Source organism: Helicoverpa zea, chromosome 2 (assembly GCF_022581195.2).
Source record: "Helicoverpa zea isolate HzStark_Cry1AcR chromosome 2, ilHelZeax1.1, whole genome shotgun sequence".
NCBI classification, from domain to species: domain Eukaryota; kingdom Metazoa; phylum Arthropoda; class Insecta; order Lepidoptera; family Noctuidae; genus Helicoverpa; species Helicoverpa zea.
The window spans coordinates 6,736,226-6,750,817 of record NC_061453.1 but is presented as its reverse complement, the minus strand read 5'-3'; the positions used below and the strand labels follow the sequence as shown (position 1 = coordinate 6,750,817).

General features: G+C 35.0%; 1 protein-coding gene across 9 annotated transcripts in view; it reads left to right on the top strand.

Annotated features, from left to right (window-relative positions):
• The window catches only part of LOC124644477, a 44,249-nt gene that overhangs the window by 22,666 nt on the left and 6,991 nt on the right, over positions 1–14,592 (top strand). For all 9 annotated transcript variants that reach the window (XM_047183883.1, XM_047183948.1, XM_047183931.1 and 6 more), the window contains 4 exons: positions 669–781; positions 8,122–8,239; positions 9,636–9,718; positions 13,572–13,693. In XM_047183883.1, the coding sequence (XP_047039839.1) occupies positions 669–781; positions 8,122–8,239; positions 9,636–9,718; positions 13,572–13,693 (436 nt within the window). The remainder of the gene's footprint in view (positions 1–668; positions 782–8,121; positions 8,240–9,635; positions 9,719–13,571; positions 13,694–14,592) is intronic.

Sequence of the window (14,592 nt, the reverse complement as noted above, 5' to 3'; positions counted from 1 at the left end):
AGCCAGGCAGTAGAACATTAAAATACATTTTTATTAATTATCAACAGTAAACATTAAAGTAACAAGTGCCTGCGTCACGATACCACAAATTATAATGTGTAATTGCTGTTTTTCGTTAAGTTACCTATACTGTTGTAGTTAATATATTTGTCGTTTACTTTGATGGGGTTGTGGACATTGTGGTTATTCTACTAACATTAATCACGTAATTGCACGAGTAGGTACGTAGACTGTACAACTAGGTACATAGTATGTGGCATGGCGTCACATGTATGACATAGCCGTCCGATTAGGTATCTACAATATTTATACGGTCTCCTTATCTTTGTTCTTCAGTTAACACCAATATTTGGAAAACGTTACAGATTCATATGAACTGCTTCCAGCTACTAGTGCCACTTTCTACTCATATTTATTATCACGTTTTCAAATTTTGTGGTAATAATCTTAATAAGGGAAACAAGAAAAATTTTATCGTTTTCCGGTACAAAGTTGAAGTGCTTTTGCGAAATGGTGATATTAATTTTATCTGGACGTAGGTAGGTTATTAAGACGATAGGATATTATAATGACGATGTTGATTAGATCAGCATTTCGGAAGTATCAGATAAAGTGTAGTACGTATCTGTTTGTGTTGTTATATGAATGAACGTTTGTTGTTGTTACAGGGAGGTAGCGAGTGCATGGGAGTGCCGCGTGGGCCAGCCCGACCAGCCGGCCTCCCCCGACCGCGTGCAGAGTCTTTTCAACGACATCGAACTATACCCTACTAAGACTCAGGGTAAGAATCTTATTATACTCAATTACTCCAAAAAGAAGTCAACCTACACAATAGACGCTCAATTTGTGGCAGGTAGTGTGTACGATCATAATTAAGCTGATAGCATTGAAATGGCTGTTCATTTTCTATAATGCCATGATATAAGTTGCATTTCCTGCGTTCACTGAGCTATAGTATAGTCGACTGCGTTTGAGTAATTACGGAAATCTACTACAAAGTCAACTTATAAAATAACGACAGCTCTGGTTCATTCAATGTGCAATAATGTTTTTACTAAATGCGTGTAGAATTTTAGAATGTGGTTACATTTGATAGCATGAGCTCCAAATATAGGCTGATAAGTACTATAGCAGTAAAGACATTATAGATTACATTACCGTCCTGATGACCGTTCAAGATGACTATTAGGTCGGTTTTAATTGGCCAGACTTAGGTGACGAGTAAATACGTAATAATATATGTATGTACTTACTTATTAGACTTGGTAAAACAACTAGAAATATGATGTCGCTATTTAGATTACATACCTACCATACATACCTAATGTTAATGTGAAAAAAAAAAGTCCAGTTCGCTACATGCATCCAATCTATGGCACATTTCATAAAAAACGAGCTTACAAATATGTATTGTTTGGTATTCGCATTAAATAATACTACTTAGGTAATTTAATTATGCAGTATCATCAAAGTTAGCGAACAATTAAACAGCTTAAAGAAAACATAACTTCTATCCTACCGCTACAAAATTATTTGTCGCGGTGCCTACGAGCTGCCTACGCAGCGTGTACGCATTTGCTACGCAGAGGCTACGCACTTGCTACACACAGACTACGCGGCACCTACGGAAACGCTACGCACTTGCTACGCATAATCTACGACGATGCTACGCAGCTTCTCCGCTGTCGATGTCTAGTTGCTACACAGCCCCATTACTTACATTTAATAGATGTTTGAAAGGGTCTTTGTCTTATTAGGTAAGAAGGTTTAGACCTTCATATAATTAAAATTATTTAGTGCTTCCTTTAATGAAGTCCGAACTTATTTTATTTTAATCTCGAAAGCTCAGAAAGATAAACGGAAATATTATGTGCAGTGATAAATGACGTCATCAACATTTATTATTGTATTGACATTTATTTCCAAAGAATAAGTAGCTAACAAGATACACTTTTATCATTGGTTGACGATAAATTGTACATTTAAGCGATAACGATGTCGTTGCCAATAATGTCACTGATTGATTATTCATTAATTACTTAATTTGAGTCGTACCTACTGATTATACTGCATTCTTTTAAAATCGTATTGTCTGATATACTCATTAATTTAATCTTTATGCTAAGGTAAAATGCGTTATAAAAATTTGCATATGAGATAACTGTATAGTACTGAAACACGCATTTTTCACACACAATCTTAAGATTTCCGGCTACTTTCTATCGATTAGCGAGATAGTGGTTTTATTAAGAATATAAAGGCATCACAGAGTTTTGTGAACTTTATATAAAATCATGTACTAAAACAGCGTCATCCAAGAATCGCATTGAATAATACAGATTACTTCATTCCTCGCTATCTGTTCAAAAATGTTTATGTATTTTTTATCAGAAGGACATACGTGTTTTCCTTGTAGAAAATCCTTTAAATTAAGATAGATATGCAATTTACGGAATTTTATTTATCATGGATATAAGATAAAATGATGAGACGCGATTATTTCTTCTTTTATTTATTGAATATATTGATTAATCTTCGCGTTTAAATAAACATGCAACAATCTGTTAACATTAAAACGTACACATTTGTCTAATTAATTCAATGTGATTGATACGAAATTAATAACATTAATTAAAACCTTATTGATCTTTCAATAAGTCGTGTCAATAACCATGATCTTAGGTTACGTTACAGAAATAGCTATGTAAAATATGATATCATTGACATGTAGCGAAGGGAATAAATATACTATCGATCGTATTTACCTCTGGCTGTGTCTGGAATTTATTTGCAGGTATGTACCTTTGAATATGTAGTTAGAGTGGATAAAAAAAAAGAGTAGGTCTAGACATTGAGTATGATTAGTAATTTATACGTAGAGGCCAGTGATTGATACGCTTTGATGACGGCTCACCTAGTGGATGAGCGATATCGCGGTGACGTCATCACTAGGCTGATTCAACAGATGTCAATACGCCAGTAAAAATTACACAGTTTAGTTCCGCGTGTTGCCAATTACCGCTAGTTGATTGCCAACTATGATGTATTGCAACAGTTAGTGCTACACACACAATGATCTGGTACCTACTTATTCATTGCATTTTATTTTTTATCTGCAATCAAAGAAAGAAGCGTGTCATAACTCATAATTGCCTATAATAAAACACGGTTACTCCAGGAAAATTCGTTATTTTTATCTAGAATTTTCTATAATTTATCGATGCTTGTTGACTCAATTACATTTCAAATACTGTTTAAAGTTATCCAAAATATCGATGATTCATCAACAAATACAAATACTTAACCTCTATCTGATAGTATGTACATATATTTGCGAGTACAATCGACGTATAGGTATACCTACGAATTATTTTCTTATGAATCATTAACTGATAGAATATGGTGTAAATGATGAATAATCCTGGGTTTGGGATATAACCATTAAGTGATAAGATTACTTTGATATATAAGGAAAAAAGTCCCTAGCGGAGCCTGATATGTCAAAGTAAATATCATTTTGGTAAGAAGAGAATTGATTTATAAGTTTCTATTTAATTATAAATTCGGGAATTGAAATTCGTAAGGATTTATGCAAAAGTGGTGTAGTTATCTTTAGAATCAATGTTATATGGCTTATGAGGTTTTGCCTGTGATATGTCAACGAATATCTATACTAATATTATAAAGCTGAAGAGTTTGTTTGTTTGTTTGAACGTGCTAATCTCAGGAACTACTGGTCCGATTTGAAAATTTCTTTCAGTGTTAGACAGCCCATTTATCGAGGAAGGCTATAGGCTACTTTTTATCCCGGTACGGGAAGTAGTTCCCACGGGATGCGGGTGAAACTGCTGGCAGAAGCTTGTTGATCAATATATCACTGCAACAAGCAGGAATCTTAAGGCGGCGATGGTATCGCAGCGGTACAAATGTATTGTACGATTACTATCTGTCATATAAAACAATTTACGGTCTTGCTACGTTAAACTTCGCCTCTTTTGTATATTTATCGTCCATAAATCTAACAACTGCAATCAACTCACAGGTCACACAGTTAATAACCACTAACAAATATATATATGTACAAGTTTATCTACGTATTTCTGTGTACAACATTGTATCGAACGTTGAAATTGAAAGGGACTTTACCTTTTTACCCAATAATAGAGCCTTAGATCATTTTTGTATTTGTATAATTTACATAAAAGATTTATACAAGCGATAAAGGAAGTTAATTAGGGCTTTAATTGATAAGTTAATACGGGTCTATCAATCATTTTTTTCAGTAGTCATGATAATTATGTCATGGTGAAATTATCTATGTAAAAACATTTTTTATTATAAAAGTACTAAATAAGTACCGAGGCGATAAACAACGCTTTATCAAAATCACAACATGAATTATGATTATCTACGTCATTTTCAGCGGCCTTTAAATACGCTATAAAATGCAAGGTTTTATTGAAATACACCCTTGTTCTATTATTATTGCTTTCAGAACTGGGTCAATCCAATATCGTTGACGTTCTGTTTTAGGTTCTAGAACGGATGCGTGATGCCTAGATTCCATAAGTCACGCAACTATAGCGACTTCGGTCGAACTTTATAATCATCTTTTGTTATTTTCTCAGTAAGACCTCAATCACAATTAAGTAGGAGAATATAATAAATATAAAACTCCAAAACCATATTTATTGATTGTGCAGTTAAACTAAGTAATCATATACAACTATTATAGGTTCTAATCTAATAAATACTTATGTTCTCTTGCGCATTTCGGTAAAATGTATTATTCCTTCATACATACATGCCTATATTGCCCATGTCATCAATATTTGTGTATAAATCTTGCAATATTACTATGTACTTATTGTAGAATTTTGGAATATATATCTATAGTGAAACGTAAACTGAATGATATGTTAAATATATCCATTTGCAAATTACACCAATTTTAAATTTATTCCGCTCATCATTTTAAATAATAATAAAAAATATTCTTTAGTAGCATATAACTACTGATATTCTTTAGAGTACTTTAACAAAGTATTCAGGAAACAGTTGCGGTTAAATTACACGCATTTTTTTCTCGTTCTTATAGGCCTCAAATTGATCTCTGTATACGTAGGTACGTGTTAGCTGATCAAAATCATAGATATTTATAATTCGAAGGTGTATTGGCAATCATAACAATTAATAACGTAATCGTTTATTTTACGCTTGGAATAGGATACTACGTGTATAATTACGCTAGATATCCGCTATTGTTATTGTGGCAGGTGTGCGCGTGCGCGTCCAGTGATCTCACCGTTATTGCTCACTGATGACCAATTGCCGCCGAATGAGTTCATGACTCCACGTTTGATTTGCCGACTGCTCGTTGCACGCTTCACGCGGATGTACCAACCTGTCCCTTTATCCTTTGTAGGATATTATTAATGCGCATTAAGTCTGACGAACTTTTATTGCGCGATAATGTTTAGAAAAGCTGTTTCCTTGAGATAAATTGACTAATAACGTTTAAGTTAAGCCTTTAGCAAAACTTTGTTTGCTTAACCTACATAAAGAACAAAACTGATGTTTAACATGAAAGAATATTCCAATATAAAACGCCTGAAGTTGTAGTAGTTGTTAATAGAGCTTCGGAAGAAGCTCCACCGAACAGAACCCATCGTCTATCTTTTTTGTAGTCACTAAGGGACATTAACTTTTAATGATAAATACAGCATCTTGCAAATAAGTGATGTTTTGGGGACTATTCAGATTAACAAATATAATTTTTGGCAAGCGCCTCCTATGACCCATTATGGCTGCGCCGTATTTACTGTAACTTCGTGTCTGCTTTGTCGCAGATGGCTTTGCCACTTCATCAGGCAACAACGATACGATTTAGTGCAAAAATGTTCAATTAGTGTGTTCAATTTTCAGTAGTGAATTACAATGTTCCCTCATTTTCAGGCAAGTCTACAAATATCCGTTGGTTATAGTATATTTTTTGTTAGTCCTGTCAAAACTCTATTTGACTAAAACTAAGATGTGATGGATGTAAGACGTAATAGGCATGATGACAGTAATCAAAAATCATTAAAATAATATATTTATTAAATTAAACTTGAAGCTTGGAATATAAAACGCGCATTGTTTTCTTTATTAATAATGTGATTAATATGTATTTTTATAAAATAAAATTACGAAATAAGGCAATCCGCCATGATATCTTGAACACCAATCAGAGCTCGTGACGTCATTTCTCAAAACAACTCGCGCGAAAGCGCGCGAACGTCACATTTCGTTATTGTGAACTTCCACTGCGATCTTTGTTTTTAATTAATTAATTGTTTATAACACGAGTTATGGAGCCCGGATTTATCAAGGCAAACAGCGCTAATTTGCCTAGAATTGATATCATAATGCTGGGAAAGTTTTTGGCATCAAATAAAGATTTTTGTTCAGCTGAATTTAGAAATGTTAAAACTTCCATGTAAGTATACTAGTTTAATTAAAAAACAATGAGAGATGAAACCTAACCTCGAAATAGTTATTTACATTATAAACTATGCTAGAATCTAGAGAACTATGTAATAACTTACATCAAAGTGATCTTCACAAAAATAAAGTTGTACCCTGGGCAATATTGCTTTTGAATCTCGCCTTGCAAGTTTAAGCCACTTGTTTCGTATTTTTTTATTGTGAGGAACGTACACAAATAACTTATCAGGAGTTGTTTTGGATGTGTTCTTACACTGGGGGACCCCACAACACATATGCCCTTTCGAATTCATATTTAATAACACAAAAAACTTAATTATTGCACGAGCGTTGTTAACTTGCGTCTTGTAATTTCAGTCGTGACGTCACAAGTGACGACATGACACTGACAAGCGTTTTCGCGCCGGATTCAAAGTGGACAGAGAAAAATGCAATTATTTGATAAAAAAACTTCGCATTTTCTTAAAATTAATAATTTTTCATATAAAATAGACGTATACCTACATCATACAAAGGAATTTAAAAATTTGTCATCATGCCTATTATACTAACTACGTGATAGTTTCTATTTGACGTTATTTATACACACAGTTGTAAAGTTATATGACAGGTATAAAGTGAGGATTTAATGTTGTTTTTATATTAATTAATGTATAAGTTGCGAGATAAGTGTAGTGTATGTATAACTAGATAATGACTGTCTTTGTTATCCTCGCTGTTGAACTCTAGTAAATAGAACCGGTTTCGTGTCTATACATAATATCGAAAGCTATAACATTTAAAATCTTGATCGCCTCATCACGTCCGGTTGTTGCTGGAATTATCATATTCTCAATGTAAGTTTCTTTCGGCGTAGATGGAAATTGATCTGAAATCAATAAAGATGAAGTTAAATTCTACCATGCAACATTAAGGGTGAAATCAAGTACCATATAAATGGTTCTATAATTATTTCTAAATATATGTACCTTAATTATTAATAATAACTTATTATTTGGACTTCAACCTTTGTCGCCCTCGTAAGGTGACGTTACTCTATAGGCACGTTATTATTCGAAATGAGTCTCGTCTCGCGTGGGTTTGTCGTGTAAATTAGAAACATTTAATTAGTATTGAAATGTGGTATAGGCGGCGGTTCTACATAGCGACATTTTGGAACAAAATATTCACGTAGTCGATCGTCTATAATATACATATTAAAAAAAAATCTTGACATGAATAATGTTATTTTTATTTATTAACTTCAAAGCTTCTTAAGTAGGTTTAAGTAAAAAAACAATACGTATGTGATCTGAATCATAAAATTTCTTTGAACCGTCTAACACATAACAAGAATTTAATGACTACCGCTTTATCATTCTGGGACATAAAAATTTACATAATGAGCTACGTAGCATCCGTATACACATCGAAGATGTGTACCTACTACTATAGAGCCTATTAAAGCTTACCAGGAACATGACGTTTCAGTTACTGACTATAAAAATAAGTTACTGGAATAGTTAACATTAGTTTCATTCCTACAGTTGTCAATAGCGAAATATTTGATATCATTAACCTGGTTTCCCCCACCTCTGACCTTTGAGGAGTGCATTATTTGTTTATTGTTATTAAGCCGAGTTGTTATTGTTTTAGTATTCGAAATGCTGGTCTGCGCGCGGCAGTGTGCTCGCCGCAAGTCCCTCACTCTTACATTCGGAGAATTCTGCGTGTTCGCAGCTGAACTGCGTCGGTGTTCGAGGCAAGCCAGGCAGTAAGTGTTTCATTTGTTTCTACTTAACTATTTTATTTTGTGTATTATAAGCTGCATTTTTGTATACTATATATGTATTACACTGTTTATAGTAGAGAGCCAATTTCCGACCTGAAAGTTGTGCAAATGTGTCAGCCCATCAATTTTTGAAAAAATATAGACTTAGACTTCAGTTCAAAATATAGGAGAAGTCATCGATGTAGATCATCTCCTAGCTCAGTTGGAAGGATATAAGTGACTTTAATTTTATGACGTAACTATCATAAAATTGACCTTATCTTTAAATTATAATCAAAGGTTTTTTCTGCCGAATGTTTTTTTCGCTTGTTTGCTCGCTTTCTGTAAAAAAAATTTCCTTAACCTATGGTTTCCTGATTCATACTTGGCAAGATCTTAACCGTCTAGACTATTTTGTACATATCCGTTTATTTAAAATTCTATAGAAAATATTTTAGTCACACAGCCCTTGTGACGTTACAAAAGAGCACATGGTTGTAACAAAATTAGTCAGTCGTTAGTCAGTTTCTGCTAATTAACCGTTTCGTGACCCACATTACTTCCTTCCGCTCAGTTCATTCCAGATCTTTTGCCAACAACTTTGTGTTTTCTTAGCATGAAAAACTATTTTCCGTGTTAAAAACTTGCCCCTATTTTTCAGTCCAACTATTTTGTAACAATCAGTTGGAATCAGTTGGAAATGTATTGGTTAATCTCAACAAAAAATGAGACACATTTTGGATGACACTCTCTTAATTTTCTCTGATATTAAGTACACATTTCTACAGTGCTACGACTCGCTACGAAATGATTTTTATTTTTTGCGTTTCTAGAAAATTATTCCTACTTTTTTGTACAAACATAGCTAAATATTTTCTTTGGTACTGTAAGAATATATAAATACATTTTATATGAGAAAAGTTCATAAGAAAATATACCCATGTACTTTAGAGGCATACCTTACATGAAATCATAATTTTATTTATAATTGTACTTAAACAGGAAACCGTTAAGAACCTAACAAACAAAACTGTCATGGGAATTCAAATACCGTAGTAATGTGTTTTCAATTTACCTACTACGATACCATTAAAGAGCCAAGCAATGTCCTTATTCGTTGTTGCGAGCACAACATGAATCAGGTTAATTTTACCGATGACGTAAAAATGATCTGTCTCCTTTTCCTCGGTCTTGAGCTCAGGATCGCGGGCTATGTATGACGCGTACATTGACCCTTACATGCCATGCTTGCATGCATATATCATGCAAGGAATTGCCTTCATCGTACCTTACAATTTCGTCCTAAAATTATTTTATTGAGTCACTGTCATGCGGAAACACCTTCGCTTCGCAAGTTCATCGATCGTGTTTTATTTCTAATTTCAGTTTTCATTCGCAGGAGTTCGAACAAACCTGAGTCGCCACAATGGAACGTAGACAAGGAGCTCAGAGATAAGGACATCATTTGTAAACATGTGAACGGTGAGAATTTTTTGTTTAATCTTAGAACAATTACAGCGGTTTTGTAATTAAGTTGACCTTTCCGTCAGTCACGACGTTACTAAAATAGTTATTAAGGCTATTACTTGAAGGAATTGTTTTTCTGTAAGTTTGGGAGACTGCTTCTGGATGCGATCTTTCGTGTTGCGGAAGGTCGATCGTCCCGTGATGAAACAAATGGTGACTAAACTTTCCGCACGGTACTAATCCAGAAATACACATTGGTAGTCCCTATGGCTACGCAACAATATCTCATATATAATTCTGTGTCGCCGTCTACTTCCCACGCTATCATATCTGTTATCAGGGTTCTATTGGTACATAGAAGCTAATCGAATATAAATAAACCTTGATTCATTTAATTGATTTCGAAATTAAAAATAACTTCTCTTTGATCAGTATGTATAGTTGATTAATACACACGAAGTACTATTTATTCACATTAGAGACAGTGGAAGCAGTTCATCAAAGACAGCGGAACATAAATAATTTATAGTTACATATCAATCAGAAGCTTATCAACAGTTACGTACCCGTTCCGTTCAGTGCACAGTAAGATGACGATGATGTTCATATTCATAATAACAAATAGGAACTAATTCACATTCGTGGGGCATGTGGTCATCACTTATTGCGTATATCTATGTTTTTAATTGTTCTGCTATTAATGCGATTGCCCTATGCTACAGTCATTGTACGATCGCTCCTATTTGCACCCGCACATGTAATGCTCGGATTTGCGTCAATCTCCCGGCGGATCTGACTAATGTTATAACATTAGAGACAGCTATAAATGCTTCTTTTGAAGTTTCAAAATATTATAAAAAGCATCTTTCCCTATTTTTGGAATCTTAGAGAAAGTTTGAGTTTCATTTTCATTATATGGAAAGAAATTACGTGATTAGATTTGAACGTATCTCGCAATATCGGAAAGCGGTTCCGCTTTCGCACAGTAATTCGTAAAAGGCAGAGATCACTAAGTAAATGATGCGTGGCCTTCCAGGCTCTTCCGCACATACTATAAACAGAGTACGGAAGCGAGGGCGCGATGCGACGTTCAGTGTACTACGCGCCCACGATTTCGGCCGCTAAATACTGCGAAAACATAATACAGATGACACCGCACTACTACAACTACAGATACAGCGTAAACAAACTATGAAACGATACTGCGTCAACTTCCTTATCTTCCGGAAGAATTATTCTATCAGATGACGACTTGAGACAAACAAACAATCATGGGTCTTGGATGGATCTATTTGCATAGTAGTTTCTTTACCTAAATGGAAATTTTCAATTTCAGTTATTATTATATTTCAACTTATGTTTGGATTTTTAGAGTATAAAATCATTTTCGCTTGCTCCAATTTTTTTTCTTTGTATATTCAGATGGGTAACTAAGGTAGGTATGAGTGACGTATAGCTTGAATGTTTTTTGTTCGTTTAATATAATCCATTAAATACATCTTGTAATGACTAGGTAAATCTGAGGTATCGTCATCTAATAATGTGATTCTATGAATGATGACATATGCTCATCTTTATCATTGGTGGATGAGATAAAAAATACAGGTTTACGGATGATTTATGGTCAACATCAACACCACAAGTCTTTGTGCCATGTCTTTGTAGTGCTATAGAAATAACGGAATATTTTAAAATGCGGAATTGGCTAGTACTTGGGCGTAGATGTAAGTTGCAAACGGACGCCAGTTGGCCGCCGACCGTTCGCGGGTGGACAGCGTGCACGCCGCCATCGCCAGCGCTGCACGATACATCCGCAACCATGCCGCCGACTACAATGATAGTGCCCTGTGCGTTTACACATACTTGTTTACTATTTTCATCAATGAAAAACTTTTCGCTTCACGACACAGTGTATATTTCAGTTGATCATGTAGATTTAAAATCAATTCCTACATTCAAACATATATGATCTGTATGTCCCCTACAACGTCAATATCTGATATTTTACAAAGTGGCACCAATTTACGAGGATCGGCTTTACATAGTGGATTTTGGTTCATATGGCGAGTTGAGTTCACGTAGAAGTTGTGACAATTCAGGGACAATCTATTCAAATCTATGTATGTGCGGGCGGAGGCAACCGATGTTAGTGCGTTTGTTGATCTGGCGTCGTGTTTACGTTTTCGTTTTGGCATTGAACGAAGATCCCGAATTGGATTGATGTGTTTGGTTGGCTACGTTTTATAAACTGCAGTGTAAACATGAATGAATTCTTACCTGTGCGTGTCGTTCTGTATTGTGTCTCTAATGCTTTGGTGTTATAAAATATTTTATTCAAATTGATATTCAGCGTAGCAAATACAAAATGCCTTTGGTATATTAAGTGCCTAGGTAAACACCGTGTTGTTCTGACTGTTATCATCCCGGAGTGTGGTGACTAGTGACTTCGGTATTTGAATGTCGCTATTGATTTAATACGTGTGTTTTTCCAATGTGAGAAAATAAGAAAGTGTGAATCTTAAAAGAGTCAAGCGTTTAGTTACTCTAAGAGTGAAGAAACAGAGACTCACATGGATCTGTTGGAGTAAGTGAGAATGGAACTGTGTTGTTTAGTGTCTGTAATGAATGATGTTTTGTATAAAATTTCTCTTGAAGCAGACTTACCACACCGCGGGATGAAAACGTGAAGATATCCACGGTCTATCTCCCTTTTATAGAGAGAGATATGGAAATTTACCATCTGTATATAATTTTATTATTATTTAAATTCGAAATTGGTTACTAGCAAGACCAAAAATACAAATTAAGGTCTTTAGATAGGAGTCTACTTTAATAAAAATATTGTTAAAGTTGCCCTGACCGAATACGCGACCTTTTATGGCGATCATTAATCTACAAGTAGGTGTTCAAAGTAGTACGGTGTTCGGCCCACATATTATGTGCATCCTACGCAGTCGATAGGTCGATACTCATCAATCATTGACGATGGGTACCGCTGGTTGAACGAACCCAGCACCGGCACTCACCTTGCCGCGATGCTTTCTAATCCACGCCGTATGTACTCATATTGCTATGAACTGACATTACGATTGAAACACTTATCATAATTGTTTGATCACATTTGCATACTAATTGATTGTCACTATTTTTGGTATGCATCTATAGTTCTTTGTATCGCGGATAATAGTTTCGGCGCCAAAGCTTCCTGAATTGTTATTGATACCTACCTATTGAATCTATTGAATTTGGTATATGATACGTAGATCGAACGTCATGATTTAAACATAAGATACCGGTTCGTATAGTCTACTCATGAATCTCCAACAAATAGAAACAAACCGCTGTGGTTTGAGCTCATTGCTTGCGTGCTCAACCGCAGTACAATTGTTAACAATTAACAGTAGTTCTTTTGCGTGCCTCGAGCCCATCTTAGAAATAGGGTCAACTCATCCTATTACGAGTTGTGTCTCAAAGAACACATCAAATATTGTTCACATAGTGATTGATTGCCTTGTCCTTCATACAAATATCTATGGAATTATTCATTCTATTGACGTAGACACGTTAGACTTGGGTTTAGCAACGAAAAGCGTGGGAAGATAACCACGTGATAAGAAGATCTGTGTACATCATCTAGAATAGATTGGAAGTCTAAGCTCAATTCAAAGCGCCCATAAACTCGTTAGATCTGTATCTTTATTAAGTATGTAAAATCTATTCGTACCGAGATATGAAGATCGCATCTAGACGATTACGTTGATATGAAGTTGCTAATAAGCATTTCCTGTGTTAAGTTTCCATTAAAAAAAAATTGCTTTTAAGTGACCAATGCGTTTTGTGACATTTTTTGACGTATGGTGTTGCGCAGGCAGCGAGGCGCAACCTCCGCCATGCGAGGTGTTCCTGGGCGGGTCCTGCAACCCCACTACTTGGAGATCGGACATAGCCATTCCGATGCTGAAGGAAATGGGCATTACATATTTCAACCCGGTGAGTTTTTCACTATTATTTAATATACTATAAGAGATAATACAAACGGGTCAAGTCTTTATTACCGACAGAGTGAAGTTCTTTGCTCAAACGTAGACGGACGGAACGAAACGTTGGCCTCCACGCCTGATAGGTAGTTGTAATTCTGATACTTACTAAAATGAGTTGAATTCCTGTTTACACACATTTTTCCTGTATTGATAGAAAAATCTTCTGAAAAATGGAGTCGTAAAAAAGTTCAATCCCGTCAGTGCCCCAGACTGTGTGTACATTGATAACTAGCGTGCATTCGCTACATGACAGACTATATTATACCAAGTTATGTTGAATTTCATTATAACTGCGTAACGCCTTGTTGGTAAGTATGTAAATAGAGATGACGTACATCATTGATAGAGTATAATGTGATAAGTGTCTTCGAATATTCAGTTTCAGCGTTCATGTAGTTCAAAGTCACCTACAATAACTTATTACGGCGATGTGTATGTTAATGCAGTAAACAATTGAACATTGTTCGCCAATTACGGCGCGATATGAAGTCAATTAATAGTTCAACAATACTGGAAATGAAAACCTGCATGATATAATCCAAACGTTACAGGTCAGCTGTATTTTGTCGGCTCGTGTCCAATTCAATTTAAATGAAAAAATATTGTTGCGTATTATTGAACTAGTCACATGTTGTGGTGCGATACACGCAGCTTTAATAAATTGATTAATTTGTTAATGGACGCTTATCCCAACATAATATTTATAGTGGGGCTATAACCGTGTAAATCGCTGGCAATAGACCAGTTCTTCTCAATAAAAATATCTTCTATGAGATTAACCTTATTATTCAGAAAAAGTGTTATTAATGTTACTGTTGACCGATAGGGAACGGTGTGCGTTTATCTTAT